Source organism: Aegilops tauschii, chromosome 4 (assembly GCF_002575655.3).
Source record: "Aegilops tauschii subsp. strangulata cultivar AL8/78 chromosome 4, Aet v6.0, whole genome shotgun sequence".
Taxonomy (NCBI): domain Eukaryota; kingdom Viridiplantae; phylum Streptophyta; class Magnoliopsida; order Poales; family Poaceae; genus Aegilops; species Aegilops tauschii.
In genome coordinates, this window is record NC_053038.3 from 503,572,081 (window position 1) to 503,589,931 (window position 17,851).

General features: G+C 47.6%; 1 protein-coding gene across 2 annotated transcripts; it reads left to right on the top strand.

The window, feature by feature from the left end:
- Nucleotides 1-465: 465 nt before the first annotated feature.
- Nucleotides 466-16,921, top strand: LOC109734419 (sugar transporter ERD6-like 4). 2 transcript variants are annotated; one of them, XM_020293629.4, is made up of 17 exons: nt 466-816; nt 943-1,032; nt 4,886-4,945; nt 5,028-5,093; nt 14,004-14,069; nt 14,147-14,222; nt 14,491-14,555; nt 14,634-14,726; nt 14,843-14,923; nt 15,007-15,091; nt 15,194-15,240; nt 15,313-15,375; nt 15,451-15,510; nt 15,859-15,924; nt 16,019-16,078; nt 16,193-16,307; nt 16,531-16,921. In XM_020293629.4, exons 1-17 carry the CDS (start codon nt 598-600, stop codon nt 16,641-16,643), a joined length of 1,425 nt encoding a protein of 474 aa, XP_020149218.1. In that variant the 5' UTR covers nt 466-597; the 3' UTR covers nt 16,644-16,921. The 2 variants fall into 2 exon arrangements, with proteins under 2 accessions (XP_020149218.1, XP_045083968.1); XM_045228033.2 differs by lacking the exons at nt 466-816; nt 943-1,032 and adding an exon at nt 4,261-4,670.
- The last annotated feature ends 930 nt before the right edge of the window (nt 16,922-17,851 follow it).

Sequence of the window (17,851 nt, forward strand, 5' to 3'; positions counted from 1 at the left end):
CAGCCACAAACAAATACGTACTACCTTCCTTCGTCTTGGTTTGTTGGTTCCTATTATAATTTGTGCCAAATTTTGATCATAAATTTAACTAACAAAATGCTCATACATGTCATAAAAAATTATATCATTAAAAACTATGTTCAAATACGGATGCAACAATATATTTTTTGTTGACATGCATTCATATTTTATCAGTTAAATCTTTAATCAAAATTTAGCATAAATTACAAACGGGACTAATAAACCAGTACGGAGGAGCTAGTACTCGAGTAGTACATGTGAAAGTGGACCATTCGAGGCACAAATATTTGTGTGCATTTCAAAATGGACCAGCCCATGCACAAGCATTGGAGTGCCACCTAGCTTGTTCGGTGCTGGTGTGCCCATCATTTGCGCTGGCCGATAATAAATTTTAACAAATTGTGGCGAGCAGACACCGGGGCTCGGGCAGTGCGTAGGGTTGACCCGATTAAACCCGGCCTGACAAGAGACGAGCCCGCCCAACTACCTCTCCCCATCTCAACGTCGCATCCTCTTCTTCTTCCTACCCCTCTCTCTCGTCCATCGGCAAGCGAGCGAGGGCCGGCTGCAGGCGCCATGAACGGCAACGGCGGGAGCGACGACGACAAGGACATGGGGAAGCCGCTGCTGGCGAGCACGGGGAGCTGGTGGTACGCCACACGCAAGCCCCACGTCCCCGCATTCCTCTGCACGCTAGTCGTCGCGCTCGGCCCCATCCAGTTCGGCTTCACCGGCGGCTTCTCCTCGCCGACGCAGGACGCCGTCACCCGCGACCTCAGCCTCTCCGTCTCCGAGGTCAGTATCCCCCTTCCATTGTCTTACTACTGTAGTACTACCTCTGTTGCGGCCGGCCGCCTCGCTAGCTTGGCTAAGGCTTGGCCCAGGGCCTCAGTGGCTGACGACGCTGTGGCTGTGCCGCAGTTCTCGGTGTTCGGCTCGCTCTGCAACATCGGCGCCATGGCGGGGGCCGTCGCCAGCGGCCAGATGGTGGAGCACGTTGGCCACAAAGGGGTGAGATTTTTTACTTAACCCGCTTGTCTTTTCAACACAGTTACTGCTCCTAGCTACTCGTTTGCTACCTGTTGCATCATAGTGCAGTATTTAGCAAGGGTTAATGCCAGTGCTTTTCTTTGATTGATTGATACGTCCGTTCGATTGCAAGTGTCACAGACAGCAGTGCAATCATGTGAGCAATCTATCCATTTCTCACCATTTAAATCAACAACAAAAAACACGTGGATAAGATTGCTCGGTCTAAACTTATTTATGGAGTATCTCAAAATTATTGGAGGTTCTACATGAGGCGCGGTATGTCGAGGCTTTCTTCTTGTCGCCATGGACCACCGTCAGACCAGTGTCCAAGCTGTCTCCATGAGGTGCACGCATGCGCGCCACACACGCCCCCACACGTGCCACAGCTGCAGCACGTCAACTATCCTACACACAATTGGTCCCACACAGTGACATGTGGGGTGCTACAGTAGAATAGGTATATGGGCAGCTCTGCTGCAGCAGCTTCAGTGAACTAGAGCATCTTCACATGATGTAAAACAGGGTAGCTGCCCAAAAAGAAATTTTTAGACCATTAGGACCCTTTTTTTTTTGCATCAAAGTGATGCAAATATACATCACGCGTGCGGCTGCCGCAAACCAAAATTGCAGACGCACGCCAACCGCCAGCATACCCTCCTCCCCCCTCCCCTCAGCCACTTCCCTCCCGCGCCAGTGCCACTGTCGAATCTAGCCACCACCGACAAACCCGCACCATCCCGCCGCCAGATCCATCTCATACAGTCATTGCATGGTTGTCGCCGCCTTTGTGGACCTAATCGACCACCGTCGCGCAGACCGATTCCTGCCACCACTGCCACCTCCGCATCGCCTCGTCACTAGATCCACCGCCACCCTGTGCCCACCCAGCCGCTGCTCCACCACCACCGCTGAGCCGAGGATGTTGCCGCGCCCTGAGCCGATATGAAAGGCGGGCTTCCCCGGCATTTGGTTCCAACCGTCCAACCACTACGCCGTCGAGTTGTTGTGCAACGGGGGGGGGGGGGGGGGGGGGGGGGGCGGCATTGGATCAGGACCTTTGGCATTGCGTGTTGGAGGTTGTCCTGCCGAAGCACGAGCTGAACTTTCCCGACATATAATCCTGGGACGTGGCGGAGTTCATTGGTCCCGAAGTGCATAATGTGACCCGCAAGGAGATAGTATCGTCCTAGAGCAGTGCAACACTCCTGAGACTAATGTGGTGGCTATGGCGCAGAAAATCTGCACCTCGTGCAAGCGGAGTATGAGTTGTTTGGCAGTAGGGACATGCGGTGCAACAGGGCGATCGAGAATGAGGACGAGGTTGGGCCCTCAAGGGCGATTTGGACGACAAGGTTCAGCCCAACGAGGTCTAGCAGGACGATGAGGATGACGAGACTGGGACAACCTTAGTGATGAGGAGTAGTTGTTTGTAGTGCCTGTAGGAATCGATTGTGCTATGTTTAAGCTTGCATCTTTAAAACTTTGAATGTTTGGATTGAAGTATGCAGTGATCAAGGTAGTTTGGATATTTTGGGTGCCCTATTTTACACCAAAGAAATATTTCTGTGCCCTGACCTCCATGAACGTCAAATGATGTAAAGTAGTCGTCCATCAACGTCAAACGCCTCCCCCCTGCCTTGTTCGGTGTTCCTGTTCAGCACTCGATGACCCTTGATCGATCCCTTGAAGTTGAGAACATGCTCTTCCGCACGCTCCCCGTCGGTAAGAACCGCCTACACCATCGTCATTTCATCCGCATAATCCTCCTTATCGAACAATTTGGTGGAGGACTCAACATAGTGTTTGTAGATGTATTACATGTCCGAATCTATTGCTTTAAAGAAGGAAGGAAAATTGTCAAAAAATTAGCACAAGCATTGCACCGAACACTTGTTGGGCATGGTCACCCCCCACGGACGGCATCCGGGAGCGGTTGGTACTTGCGTGGCGAATGGTTGAGAAGTGTGGAATGGTGACATAGGCAAAGTGGCATGACGACAGGTTGGAGTGGCAGAGTTCGCGGAGGTTCGGCTTGGCGGGCGGTCGAGTGGTATAGCGGCAACATCGGCGAGGGGGGAAGCATATGCAGAGGAAGGGGGAGGGGATGGAGATGCGGGGTCATGGTGTAGTTTCGGGTGGCCTGGGATGTCAGAATCCTGCATGGCGGAGCTCCGTACTCCCGCAAAGCCCCATAGTTTGCTTCCGATTTGCGGGAAAATGAACAACTGGACTGGTTCGCGGACAGGTACAGGACGACATTTATGCCAAAGTGCGCCCAGACGGCTTGGTCTGGATGATTACGGGTGGTTTGAGGATCCGCTTTGGAGATGACCTAAAGCTGCCAGAAAAAAAACTGATGTGACAAGATAATTAATTCAGAGTTTGATGACTCCACAAAGAAACCATGCGTGTTCGTACTTGAGAGAAAACATAATTTACAGCCTACAACTAATTAATGCAACAGTCTTGCTAAGTCTCAGTCGACTAAGAGTTCGTTAAGTCTCGGTCGATGCTACATCCATAAGATTTACATTGCGACGTGCAAAATTTTTTTTTCAATTCTTTTTTTCTCTCTTACATGTTATGTCACTTGACCGAGACTTGGTTAAATCTCAATTAACTATGCACCCTTAACGAAAAAACTTAGCAACAAGAAGCTAGACACATTAAACCCATTAAGTTGCGCGTGAAGGGCGGCCAACCAGCTATGCCACGTGGCGCAAGCCGCGGTGAGGAATCTTTTAGAAAAAAATTTAGATGAAGGTGTGGATTATTTTTTAAATGTATTTTTTTTAGATGGAGGTGAGGACCTCTAGTATTTTTTAAATGAAGAGTTATGCAAAGTGGCACTTGCTGGTAGGCTGCGGTGGTAATTTATTTTACTTTTTTTTAGATGAAGGTGAGGATTTTTTTTGGATTTTTTTTTATACAGAGGCAAGGACTATTTATTTTTTTAAATAAAAATGTGTGCACAGCTTCTTCCTAAGTGGCGTCATCGGATGGCGCCCCAACCACTAATGTGCATTGCAAAGTTTAGTTGGTAGGCTCTTTCATGCGCTTTTTTTGGAACTACTCGGTTCCCGACACTCCGTGCCCGATTCTCACACGACACATGATCCAGCGGCTGTGCTGCACTTGCCGACACCCACTGGCCGAAGACGATGCTTGATCCAGCGGTCGGCCTCCACTTCGTGTGAGATCAGTAGCATCGTCCAAACATCGGCTGACGGTGTGTAGCATCTTACATACGCATAGTTCTATCGATAGCATCGTCCAAGAATCGTGCGTCGAGTGTCGTCAGTATAGCAGCATTCATCTTTGCGAGAGTGAATCAACTGAATCCCGTGGGACGCAACCAGGATGAGGCGATGAGCTCGCCGCCGCGGACGGACAAGCTGCGCCGCGCAGGGTTCCGGCCGGTGTCCCTCCCCGGGAGCTAGCCAGGGGATCGTCTCAGGTACGCCCGGGAGACGAGCCGCAGCAGCCGGAGCGCGCGAGCCAGAGGGAGGCGCTGGCGCGCACGCGAGGTGTTCGTCAAAATGTCTAACAGCTATTTGGTCTCGGCCGTCATCGCCCCGCCTGGAGGTCGGGCCCCACGCGTCAGAAAGGGCGTCACGGTCCGTTAAGCAAGCCATCACTGCTTCTTGCAGAAAGATTACGGTGGGCCGCTGTTTTTCTTTTTGCCGAAAACTGCAAAGTCGACCTCGATTGTGGTGGTTTATTGCGGTGTCAAAACTTCTGTATGTTGGTCGTATCTTCGCAATGTTTCAGTAGCTAACTGAACTGATGATCTTCTCTTGAGCTCTAACAAGCTTGTGAACTGACTTTCCAGGCGTTGATGATTGCTGCTATTCCTAACATCATCGGCTGGCTTGCCATCTCCTTGGCAAAAGTACGACGATACCTTTTTTCCGGAGCTTAGTTTCACCGTTTGCTGCTTCTGAACCTGACACTTGTCGGCGTTTGTTTTACAGGACACTACGTTTCTGTACATGGGGCGGTTGCTTGAAGGATTTGGTGTTGGTATCATATCCTACACGGTTCGTTTAACAACACTCTGTGCCTGCTTATTTTTGCCATGGAAGATCTATGCCGCATCTATCTGCTTAAGCTGTTCAAAGAAAAGGAAAAAAGATCAAGAGGATGTCGGTATTGTGGCTTGTTGGAACAAAGTTGTGTTGGAAATATGCCCTAGAGGCAATAATAAAATGGTTATTATTATATTTCCTAGTTCATGATAATTGTCTATTGTTCATGCTATAATTGTGTTATTCGGAAATCGTAATACATGTGTGAATACATAGACCACAACATGTCCCTAGTGAGCCTCTAGTTGACTAGCTCGTTGATCAACAGATAGTCATGGTTTCCTGACTATGGACATTGGATGTCATTGATAACGGGATCACATCATTATGTGATGGACAAGACCCAATCCTAAGCATAGCACAAGATCGTGTAGTTCGTTTGCTAGAGCTTTTCCAAATGTCAAGTATCATTTCCTTAGACCATGAGATTGTGCAACTCCCGGACACCATAGGAATGCTTTGGGTGTGCCAAACGTCACAACGTAACTGGGTGGCTATAAAGGTGCACTACGGGTATCTCCGAAAGTGTCTGTTGGGTTGGCACGAATCGAGACTGGGATTTGTCACTCCGTATGACAGAGAGGTATCTCTGGGCCCACTCGGTAATGCATCATCATAATGAGCTCAATGTGACCAAGTGTTTGGTCACGGGATCATGCATTACGGTACGAGTAAAGTGACTTGCCGGTAACGAGATTGAACAAGGTATTGGGATACCGACGATCGAATCTCGGGCAAGTAACGTACCGATTGACAAAGGGAAATGTATACGGGATTGATTGAATCCTCGACATCGTGGTTCATCCGATGAGATCATCGTGGAACATGTGGGAGCCAACATGGGTATCCAGATCCCGCTGTTGGTTATTGACAGGAGAGTCGTCTCGGTCATGTCTGCATGTCTTCCGAACCCGTAGGGTCTACACACTTAAGGTTCGGTGACGCTAGGGTTGTAGAGATACTAGTATGCGGTAACCCGAAAGTTGTTCGGAGTCCCGGATGAGATCCCGGACGTCACGAGGAGTTCCGAAATGGTCCGTAGGTGAAGAATTATATATAGGAAGTCCAGTTTCAGCCACCGGGAAAGTTTCGGGGGTCACCGGTATTGTATCGGGACCACCGGAAGGGTCCCGGGGGTCCACCGGGTGGGGCCACCTATCCCGGAGGGCCCCATGGGCTGAAGTAGGGAAGGGAACCAGCCCCTGGTGGGCTGGTGCGCCCCCCTTGGGCCTCCCCTGCGCCTAGGGTTGGAAACCCTAGGGGTGGGGGGGCGCCCCACTTGACTTGGGGGGCAAGTCCCCCCCCTTGAGATGGGATCTCAGGGGGCCGGCGCCCCCCCTTGGACCCCTATATAAAGAGGGGGGAGGGAGGGCAGCCGCACCCAAGCCCCTGGCGCCTCCCTCTCCCTCCCGTGACACCTCTCCCTCTCGCTGAGCTTGGCGAAGCCCTGCCGAGATCCCCGCTACTTCCACCACCACGCCGTCGTGCTGCTGGATCTCCATCAACCTCTCCTTCCCCCTTGCTGGATCAAGAAGGAGGAGACGTCTTCCCCAACCGTACGTGTGTTGAACGCGGAGGTGTCGTCCGTCGGCGCTCGGTCATCGGTGATTTGGATCACGACGAGTACGACTCCATCAACTCCGTTCACTTGAATGCTTCCGCTCGCGATCTACAAGGGTATGTAGATGCACTGCTCTCTCTCGTTGCTAGATGACTCCATAGATTGATCTTGGTGATGCGTAGAAAATTTTTAATTTCTGCTAGGATCCCCAACAGTGGCATCATGAGCTAGGTCTATGCGTAGTTTCTATGCACGAGTAGAACACAAACTTGTTGTGGGCGTAGATGTTGTCAATTTTCTTGCCACTACTAGTCTTATCTTGTTTCGGCGGCATCGTGGGATGAAGCGGCCCGGACCGACCTTACACGTACGCTTACGTGAGACAGGTTCCACCGACTGACATGCACTAGTTGCATAAGGTGGCTAGCGGGTGTCTGTCTCTCCCACTTTAGTCGGATCGGATTCGATGAAAAGGATCCTTATGAAGGGTAAATAGAAGTTGGCATATCACGTTGTGGTTTTACGTAGGTAAGAAACGTTCTTGCTAGAAACCTATAGAAGCCACGTAAAAACATGCAACAACAATTAGAGGACGTCTAACTTGTTTTTGCAGCATATGCCTTGTGATGTGATATGGCCAAAAGGATGTGATGAATGAAATATATGTGATGTATGAGATTGATCATGTTCTTGTAATAGGAATCACGACTTGCATGTCGATGAGTATGACAACCGGCAGGAGCCATAGGAGTTGTCTTTATTTTTTGTATGACCTGCGTGTCATTGAATAACGCCATGTAAATTACTTTACTTTATTGCTAAACACGTTAGCCATAGAAGTAGATGTAATCGTTGGCGTGACAACTTCATGAAGACACGATGATGGAGATCATGGTGTCATGCCGGTGACGAAGATGATCATGACGCCCCGAAGATGGAGATCAAAGGAGCAATATGATACTGGCCATATCATGTCACTATTTGATTGCATGTGATGTTTATCATGTTTTACATCTTATTTGCTTAGAACGACGGTAGCTTAAATAAGATGATCCCTCGCAATAATTTCAAGAAAGTGTTCCCCCTAACTGTGCACCGTTGCGAAGGTTCGTTGTTTCGAAGTACCACGTGATGATCGGGTGTGATAGATTCTAACGTTCGAATACAACGGGTGTAAGCCAGATTTACACACGCAATACACTTAGGTTGACTTGACGAGCCTAGCATGTACAGACATGGCCTCGGAACACGGAAGACCGAAAGGTCGAGCATGAGTCGTATAGAAGATACGATCAACATGAAGATGTTCACCGATGTTGACTAGTCCATCTCACGTGATGATCGGACACGGCCTAGTTGACTCGGATCATGTTTCACTTAGATGACTAGAGGGATGTCTATCTGAGTGGGAGTTCATTGAATAATTTGATTAGATGAACTTAATTATCATGAACTTAGTCTAAAATCTTTACAATATGTCTTGTAGATCAAATGGCCCACACTAATGTTGCCCTCAACTTCAAGGCGTTCCTAGAGAAAACCAAGCTGAAAGATGATGGCAGCAACTATACGGACTGGGTCCGGAACCTGAGGATCATCCTCATAGCTGCCAAGAAAGATTATGTCCTAGAAGCACCGCTAGGTGACGCACCCATCCCAGAGAACCAAGACGTTATGAACGCTTGGCAGCAGCGTGCTGATGATTACTCCCTCGTTCAGTGCGGCATGCTTTACAGCTTAGAACCGGGGCTCCAAAAGCGTTTTGAGCAACACGGAGCATATGAGATGTTCGAAGAGCTGAAAATGGTTTTCCAAGCTCATGCCCGGGTCGAGAGATATGAAGTCTCCGACAAGTTCTTCAGTTGTAAGATGGAGGAAAATAGTTTTGTCAGTGAGCACATACTCAAAATGTCTGGGTTACACAACCGCTTGTCTCAGCTGGGAGTTAATCTCCCGGATGACGCGGTCATTGACAGAATCCTTCAGTTGCTTCCACTGAGCTACAAGAGCTTTGTGATGAACTTCAATATGCAGGGGATGGAAAAGACCATTCCTGAGGTATATTCAATGCTGAAATCAGTGGAGGTGGAGATCAAAAAGGAACATCAAGTGTTGATGGTGAATAAAACCACTAAGTTCAAGAAAGGCAAGGGTAAGAAGAACTTCAAGAAGGACGGCAAGGGAGTTGCCGCGCCCGGTAAGCCAGTTGCCGGGAAGAAGCCAAAGAATGGACCCAAGCCTGAGACTGAGTGCTTTTATTGCAAGGGAAGTGGTCACTGGAAGCGGAACTGCCCCAAGTACTTAGCGGACAAGAAGGCCGGCAACACCAAAGGTATATGTGATATACATATTATTGATGTGTACCTTACCAGCACTCGTAGTAGCTCCTGGGTATTTGATACCGGTGCGGTTGCTCATATTTGTAACTCAAAGCAGGAGCTGCGGAATAAACGGAGACTGGCAAAGGACGAGGTGACGATGCGCGTCGGGAATGGTTCCAAGGTCGATGTGATCACCGTCGGCACGCTACCTCTACATTTACCTACGAGATTAGTTTTAAACCTCAATAATTGTTATTTAGTGCCAGCTTTGAGCATGAACATTGTATCAGGATCTCGTTTAATTCGAGATGGCTACTCATTTAAATCAGAGAATAATGGTTGTTCTATTTATATGAGAGATATGTTTTATGGTCATGCCCCGCTGGTTAATGGTTTATTCTTAATGAATTTCGAACGTAGTGTTACACATATTCATAGTGTGAATACCAAAAGATGTAAGGTTGATAATGATAGTCCCACATACTTGTGGCACTGCCGTCTTGGTCACATTGGTGTCAAACGCATGAAGAAGCTCCATGCAGATGGACTTTTGGAGTCTCTTGATTACGAATCATTTGACACGTGCGAACCATGCCTCATGGGTAAGATGACCAAGACTCCGTTCTCCGGAACAATGGAGCGAGCAACCAACTTATTGGAAATCATACATACTGATGTGTGAGGTCCAATGAGTGTTGAGGCTCGCGGTGGCTATCGTTATGTTCTCACTCTCACTGATGACTTGAGTAGATATGGGTATGTCTACCTAATGAAACACAAGTCTGAGACCTTTGAAAAATTTAAGGAATTTCAGAGTGAGGTTGAGAATCAACGTGACAGGAAGATAAAATTCTTATGATCAGATCGTGGAGGGGAATATTTGAGTCACGAATTTGGCACACACTTAAGGAAATGTGGAATAGTTTCACAACTCACGCCGCCTGGAACACCTCAGCGAAATGGTGTGTCCGAACGTCGTAATCGCACTCTATTGGATATGGTGCGATCTATGATGTCTCTTACCGATCTACCGCTCTCATTTTGGGGCTATGCTTTAGAGACTGCCGCATTCACTTTGAATAGGGCTCCGTCGAAATCCGTTGAGACGACACCGTATGAATTATGGTTTGGGAAGAAACCTAAGTTGTCGTTTCTAAAAGTTTGGGGATGCGATGCTTATGTCAAGAAACTTCAACCTGAAAAGCTCGAACCCAAGTCGGAAAAATGCGTCTTCATAGGATACCCTAAGGAAACCATTGGGTATACCTTCTACCTCAGATCCGAAGGCAAGATCTTTGTTGCCAAGAACGGGTCCTTTCTGGAGAAAGAGTTTCTCTCGAAAGAAGTAAGTGGGAGGAAAGTGGAACTTGATGAAGTACTACCTCTTGAACCGGAAAGTAGCGCAGCTCAGGAAGATGTTCCTGTGGTGCCTGCACCGACTAGAGAGGAAGTTAATGATGATGATGATCAAGGTACTTCGGATCAAGCTCCTACTGAACTTCGTAGGTCCACAAGGACACGTTCCGCGCCAGAGTGGTACGGCAACCCTGTCTTGGAAATCATGTTGTTAGACAACGGTGAACCTTCGAACTATGAAGAAGCAATGGCGGGCCCAGATTCCAACAAATGGCTTGAAGCCATGCAATCCGAGATAGGATCCATGTATGAAAACAAAGTGTGGACTTTGACAGACTTGCCCGATGATCGGCGAGCGATAGAAAATAAATGGATCTTTAAGAAGAAGATAGACGCGGATGGTAATGTGACCATCTATAAGGCTCGACTTGTCGCTAAGGGTTATCGACAAGTTCAAGGGGTTGACTACGATGAGACTTTCTCACCCGTAGCGAAGCTGAAGTCCGTCCGAATCATGTTAGCAATTGCCGCATTCTATGATTATGAGATATGGCAAATGGACGTCAAAACGGCATTCCTTAACGGCTTTCTTAAGGAAGAATTGTATATGATGCAGCCGGAAGGTTTTGTCGATCCTAAGAATGCTAACAAGGTATGCAAGCTCCAGCGCTCCATCTATGGGCTGGTGCAAGCATCTCGGAGTTGGAACATTCGATTTGATGAGATGATCAAAGCGTTTGGGTTTACACATACTTATGGAGAAGCCTGTGTTTACAAGAAAGTGAGTGGGAGCTCTGTAGCATTTCTCATATTATATGTGGATGACATATTGTTGATGGGAAATGATATAGAATTCTTGGGAAGCATAAAGGCCTACTTGAACAAGTGTTTTTCAATGAAGGACCTTGGAGAAGCTGCTTATATATTAGGCATCAAGATCTATAGAGATAGATCAAGACGCCTCATTGGTCTTTCACAAAGTACGTACCTTGACAAGATATTGAAGAAGTTCAATATGGATCAGTCCAAGAAGGGGTTCTTGCCTGTATTGCAAGGTGTGCAATTGAGCACGGCTCAATGCCCGACCATGGCAGAAGATAGAGAAAAGATGAGTGTCGTCCCCTATGCCTCGGCCATAGGGTCTATTATGTATGCCATGTTGTGTACCAGACCTGATGTAAACCTTGCCGTAAGTTTGGTAGGAAGGTACCAAAGTAATCCCGGCATGGAACACCGGACAGCGGTCAAGAATATCCTGAAGTACCTGAAAAGGACTAAGGATATGTTTCTCGTTTATGGAGGTGACGAAGAGCTCGTTGTAAAGGGTTACGTCGATGCTAGCTTCGACACAGATCTGGATGACTCTAAGTCACAAACCGGATACGTGTATATTTTGAATGGTGGGGCAGTAAGCTGGTGCAGTTGCAAGCAAAGCGTTGTGGCGGGATCTACATGTGAAGCGGAATACATGGCGGCCTCAGAGGCAGCACAAGAAGCAATCTGGGTGAAGGAGTTCATTACCGACCTAGGAGTTATTCCCAATGCGTCGGGCCCGATGACTCTCTTCTATGACAACACTGGAGCTATTGCCCTTGCCAAGGAGCCCAGGTTTCACAGGAAGACCAGGCATATCAAGCGTCGCTTCAACTCCATTCGTGAAAGTGTTTAAAATGGAGACATAGATATTTGTAAAGTACATACGGACCTGAATGTAGCAGATCCGTTGACTAAACCTCTCCCTAGAGCAAAACATGATCAACACCAGAACTCTATGGGTGTTCGATTCATCACAATGTAACTAGATTATTGACTCTAGTGCAAGTGGGAGACTGTTGGAAATATGCCCTAGAGGCAATAATAAAATGGTTATTATTATATTTCCTTGTTCATGATAATTGTCTATTGTTCATGCTATAATTGTGTTATTCGGAAATCGTAATACATGTGTGAATACATAGACCACAACATGTCCCTAGTGAGCCTCTAGTTGACTAGCTCGTTGATCAACAGATAGTCATGGTTTCCTGACTATGGACATTGGATGTCATTGATAACGGGATCACATCATTAGGAGAATGATGTGATGGACAAGACCCAATCCTAAGCATAGCACAAGATCGTGTAGTTCGTTTGCTAGAGCTTTTCCAAATGTCAAGTATCATTTCCTTAGACCATGAGATTGTGCAACTCCCGGACACCATAGGAGTGCTTTGGGTGTGCCAAACGTCACAACGTAACTGGGTGGCTATAAAGGTGCACTACGGGTATCTCCGAAAGTGTCTGTTGGGTTGGCACGAATCGAGACTGGGATTTGTCACTCCGTATGACAGAGAGGTATCTCTGGGCCCACTCGGTAATGCATCATCATAATGAGCTCAATGTGACCAAGTGTTTGGTCACGGGATCATGCATTACGGTACGAGTAAAGTGACTTGCCGGTAATGAGATTGAACAAGGTATTGGGATACCGATGATCGAATCTCGGGCAAGTAACGTACCGATTGACAAAGGGAAATGTATACGGGATTGATTGAATCCTCGACATCGTGGTTCATCCGATGAGATCATCGTGGAACATGTGGGAGCCAACATGGGTATCCAGATCCCGCTGTTGGTTATTGACAGGAGAGTCGTCTCGGTCATGTCTGCATGTCTCCCGAACCCGTAGGGTCTACACACTTAAGGTTCGGTGACGCTAGGGTTGTAGAGATACTAGTATGCGGTAACCCGAAAGTTGTTCGGAGTCCCGGATGAGATCCCGGACGTCACGAGGAGTTCCGAAATGGTCCGGAGGTGAAGAATTATATATAGGAAGTCCAGTTTCAGCCACCGGAAAAGTTTCGGGGATCACCGGTATTGTACCGGGACCACCGGAAGGGTTCCGGGGTCCACCGGGTGGGGCCACCTATCCCGGAGGGCCCCATGGGCTGAAGTAGGAAAGGGAACCAGCCCCTGGTGGGCTGGTGCGCCCCCCTTGGGCCTCCCCTGCGCCTAGGGTTGGAAACCCTAGGGGTGGGGGGCGCCCCACTTGACTTGGGGGGCAAGTCCCCCCCCTTGGCCACCGCCCCCCCCCCCCCCCTTGAGATGGGATCTCAGGGGGCCGGCGCCCCCCCTTGGACCCCTATATAAAGAGGGGGGAGGGAGGGCAGCCGCACCCAAGCCCCTGGCGCCTCCCTCTCCCTCCCGTGACACCTCTCCCTCTCGCTGAGCTTGGCGAAGCCCTGCCGAGATCCCCGCTACTTCCACCACCACGCCGTCGTGCTACTGGATCTCCATCAATCTCTCCTTCCCCCTTGCTGGATCAAGAAGGAGGAGACGTCTTCCCCAACCGTACGTGTGTTGAACGCGGAGGTGCCGTCCGTTCGGCGCTCGGTCATCGGTGATTTGGATCACGACGAGTACGACTCCATCAACCCCGTTCACTTGAACGCTTCCGCTCGCGATCTACAAGGGTACGTAGATGCACTCCTCTCTCTCTCGTTGCTAGATGACTCCATAGATTGATCTTGGTGATGCGTAGAAATTTTTTAATTTCTGCTACGATCCTCAACAAGTTGGCCATCCCATTGTGAAGTTTATTTGTTGTCCATACTTAGTATTGATCTGTGAGTTGTGTGATAACAGGTGCCTGTATACATAGCAGAGATTTCTCCTCGGAACAAGAGGGGCGCTCTGGGCTCTGGGAACCCGGTAGGCCTATCCTCCCATGCATCTTGTCTTCTTGTCAAGCAAAGACCTATTAGCTTGTGCAATTGTTCATTCTGCAGTTGTCTGTAACAACGGGGATGATGTTGGCCTATGTGCTAGGGATGTTTGTTTCTTGTAGGATGCTTGCGTTGATAGGTAACATGACTAAGTGCCGGCTCGTTACTGAACTTTGTTGTTTTCACTTAACCTCTGATATTTAAGTTCACAAGATCAGTAACAGTAAATGCCATGTTGACAAATATGACTATAATCCTGATATCCTAGGCAAATATTTCTGTTTAAGCTTTTGAAGGAAAAGTTGCCGTGTTTCGCTTGTACTTTATGAGCGTAAGCGAATGTGTATGCTTTTAGTTTCTGCACCCTGATTATTTCTGATTCAAATCTCTGGTTATCATTCTTCTAGGAACCTTGCCATGCACAATATTGATACCTGGCCTGTTCTTCATTCCAGAATCTCCAAGATGGCTGGTTTGTATACGCAAATGTATACAAAGTGCCGCATCATTCTGAAACTTTCACTAACCAATCTTTTGCATCAATCTCTAGGCAAAGATGAACAAGATGGATGATTTCGAAGCCTCCCTACAAGTTTTGAGAGGATCTGAGACCGACATCACCTCAGAAGTGAATGATATAAAGGCAAGCACCTTCCTTTTTCGTTCTTCTGGTCTGACCAACTACAAATCTATCTATGTGACGTACTTTCAGCTTAGTCACCAATGTTCGCTTGCTTTAATATTCTGCAAATTACGCAGATAGCGGTAGCATCAGCAAACAAAAGGACGGCAATCCGTTTCCAAGAATTAAACCAAAAGAAATTCCGCATGCCCCTGATAGTAACTTCCTTGACTTGCTGGTTTATTCCATACCAAAATTCACAATTGCATTTTGTAAACGTGATTGTGGTACAACCTGGCAGCTAGGAATTGGCCTGCTTGTACTGCAACAGCTAAGCGGGATCAGCGCTATACTGTCTTATGCAGGCAGCATCTTCAAAGCTGCAGGCAAGTTGCACAATTTGGTCATTAAATTTCCTTCAGCGCAATATTGTAGTGTTATATTATAGTCAATTTTATCTTCTGTATTTAACATGAGAAGCTCTTCAGGTCTTACAAACGGCAACTTGGCCGCATGTGGACTTGGAGCTATTATGGTGTGCAACTTGATAGATCATTTCTTGTTTCTTAGTAGTTCACATTAAGCTGCTGACATCATTTATCATCAGGTTCTTGCCACTGGAATTACAACCTGGTTACTAGACAGAGCTGGCAGACGGATCCTACTTATTGTAACTTCCTCCTCTCTGTGAAACCAGATTGTTACTTGTCTCTAACTATAATTTAGCTCTTGCTTCAACTTCCAGATCTCTTCTGCCGGGATGACTCTAAGCCTTCTTGCCGTTGCTGTCATATTTTTCCTCAAGGTATTTTCAGGTTTCTTTAGTATAGGGTTCGAAAGAACTAGCCATGGACAGAGGTGCGTGGAAGGTAGCTATCCATGTGCCAGAACCATGAGTTTGTTTTGAGATCTTATGGGTTTCAGCTGTTGCCTACCCCAATTTGTTTGGGACTAAAGGCTTTGTTGTTGTTATTGTTGTTCTTGTTTAGTACAGGGTTCCAGTATAAATAAAATACAGAATACATATACGGATATACCAACACCCTTATAATAGTCTATTACGTGGATAGGGGATTTTTTTTATTGGTGATATTATCGCAGGGCCTCTTGTGCGGAATGACCTTCTTATATTATCATGATTAATTTGTTCCAGGACAACGTTCCACAAGATTCTGACATGTATTACATATTAAGCATGGTCTCCTTGCTTGCTATTGTGGTATGTCCATCTACCAACTAGATTGTTTGGTCTGAAAATTTACATCGCAGATCCACGAGCTCTGCCCGAAATACTAACCTGAACACTTGTGCAGACTTGTGTAATCACCTTCTCCTTCGGTATGGGCGCCATTCCATGGGTCATAATGTCCGAGGTATAGTGAATCTTCACACTGTATACCAGCACCGTAGCTCATAAGTAATGTGGTTTAGGCATGTCACAGGAGCCTTCACATAACCATACCTCTGTACTTTTTATGTGTTTGTAGATCCTGCCGGTTAGCATCAAGAGCCTGGTGGGAAGCTTCGCGACGCTCGCCAACTGGCTGACCTCCTTTGGGATAACAATGACAGCAAACTTGCTGCTCAGCTGGAGTGCTGGAGGTTCACACTCTTCCCTCTTTCCTCAGGCCTTGTTCGGTTACACCCTTTGTCAAGAGGATTGGGGGGGATTTGGGAGGGTTTTGACTTGTAGGGGATTAAATCCACCTCAATCCCTGCCAAAACCCCTTCACAACCCTGTCAACCGAACACAGCTTCAAGTAGAATTATGGACCGTGTCACGGACCTGAAGGAGACCATTTCTGTTTGTTTACGATCTTGACAGGTACCTTTGCGTGCTACACGCTTGTGAGCGCGTTCACGCTCGTGTTCATCATCCTCTGGGTGCCGGAGACCAAGGGAAGAACTCTCGAGGAGATACAATGGTCGTTCCGGTGAGCTTGGTTGTTTCCGTCGAATGTATGTCGGAATTATTTTCAAGTCGGGCATTGTCTTCTTTTTACTAGTCTGATTGCTCGATGGAGGCCAATCATACAACAGTTATTGTGTGTATACAAGTATATTCCTGTACAGGATTGTTTCAGTTGACTTTGTATAGAAGGGACATGTCATAGTAGTCCTGCTCTGTTATCTTCTATGGTTTCCGTGCTGGTGCAGCTGGTCGTCAGCTCCCACTGTGATACCCCGCAAGAGAAAAAATGAAGAAAAACTTCCACTGTGATTGTCGTGCTCTGTTCTCAAGCTTTTGCTACTAGCTCAAAGTGTTCATGAACGTGGTGAATATTTGTGCCATTGTAACACACACTGATATCCTCTGCTTGATTTTTTGTCTGGCTTGTGTTTAAAACTTGACTGTTCTTCCGCGTCTTTTTTATTGTTGAAGCTGCAAATCAGATTCCTCTGATAACATACTCATGCGAAAACAAAGTCAGTTTTGCTGGGAGATGCCCGACGGACAACTATATGGAGGCTCAGAGGCATGTATGGGGAGCCTAAATGAAGGAACAAACATTTGACTTGGCAACGAAATGGGGGAACACACATTTGACTTGGCAACGGATTAGAGAATTACATGATGTTTGTGATATGCCATGGTTGGTTTTTGTGATCTTAATGATATTATGTATTCTTTTGAGTGCAAAGAGAGCCTTGGCTCAGTGGTTGGGCATGCGGTTGTGCAGCATCACGACCCGAGTTCAGTTCTTAAAATTGACAGGTGATGCACAGGGGTTTTCCCCCATTTATTGAGGATCAAGTTTGGTGTGTGGTGAAACCATTCATCAAAAAATATCTTGATACTCATTTAAAAAAATTCTGAGGACCATGTTTATCTTGGTACTCATACTAAAATGGTCGTATGCATCCCTAGTTGGTACAGAGGCCGGGGAAGTGAAATTCTCCCCCATTATATATGAAAAGATCCACTTCTTTGCGCACCCCTCCTGGTTCGAGCTCAACTGCTCCCGCGGCGCGCCCCGCGTGCGCGTCTCGGGAGATCTAGATCGGCCGCCGCCGGCGACTCCCACTCGTCAACGTCTCCCTCCCCTCACCGTCGCCGGAGTGCGCCCGCCGGGCGAAGCCCATGCGGCGCGGGCGGTGGCGCGGGTCGGCTATTCGGGGACAAGGGGCGCCTCGTCCGGCTGGTC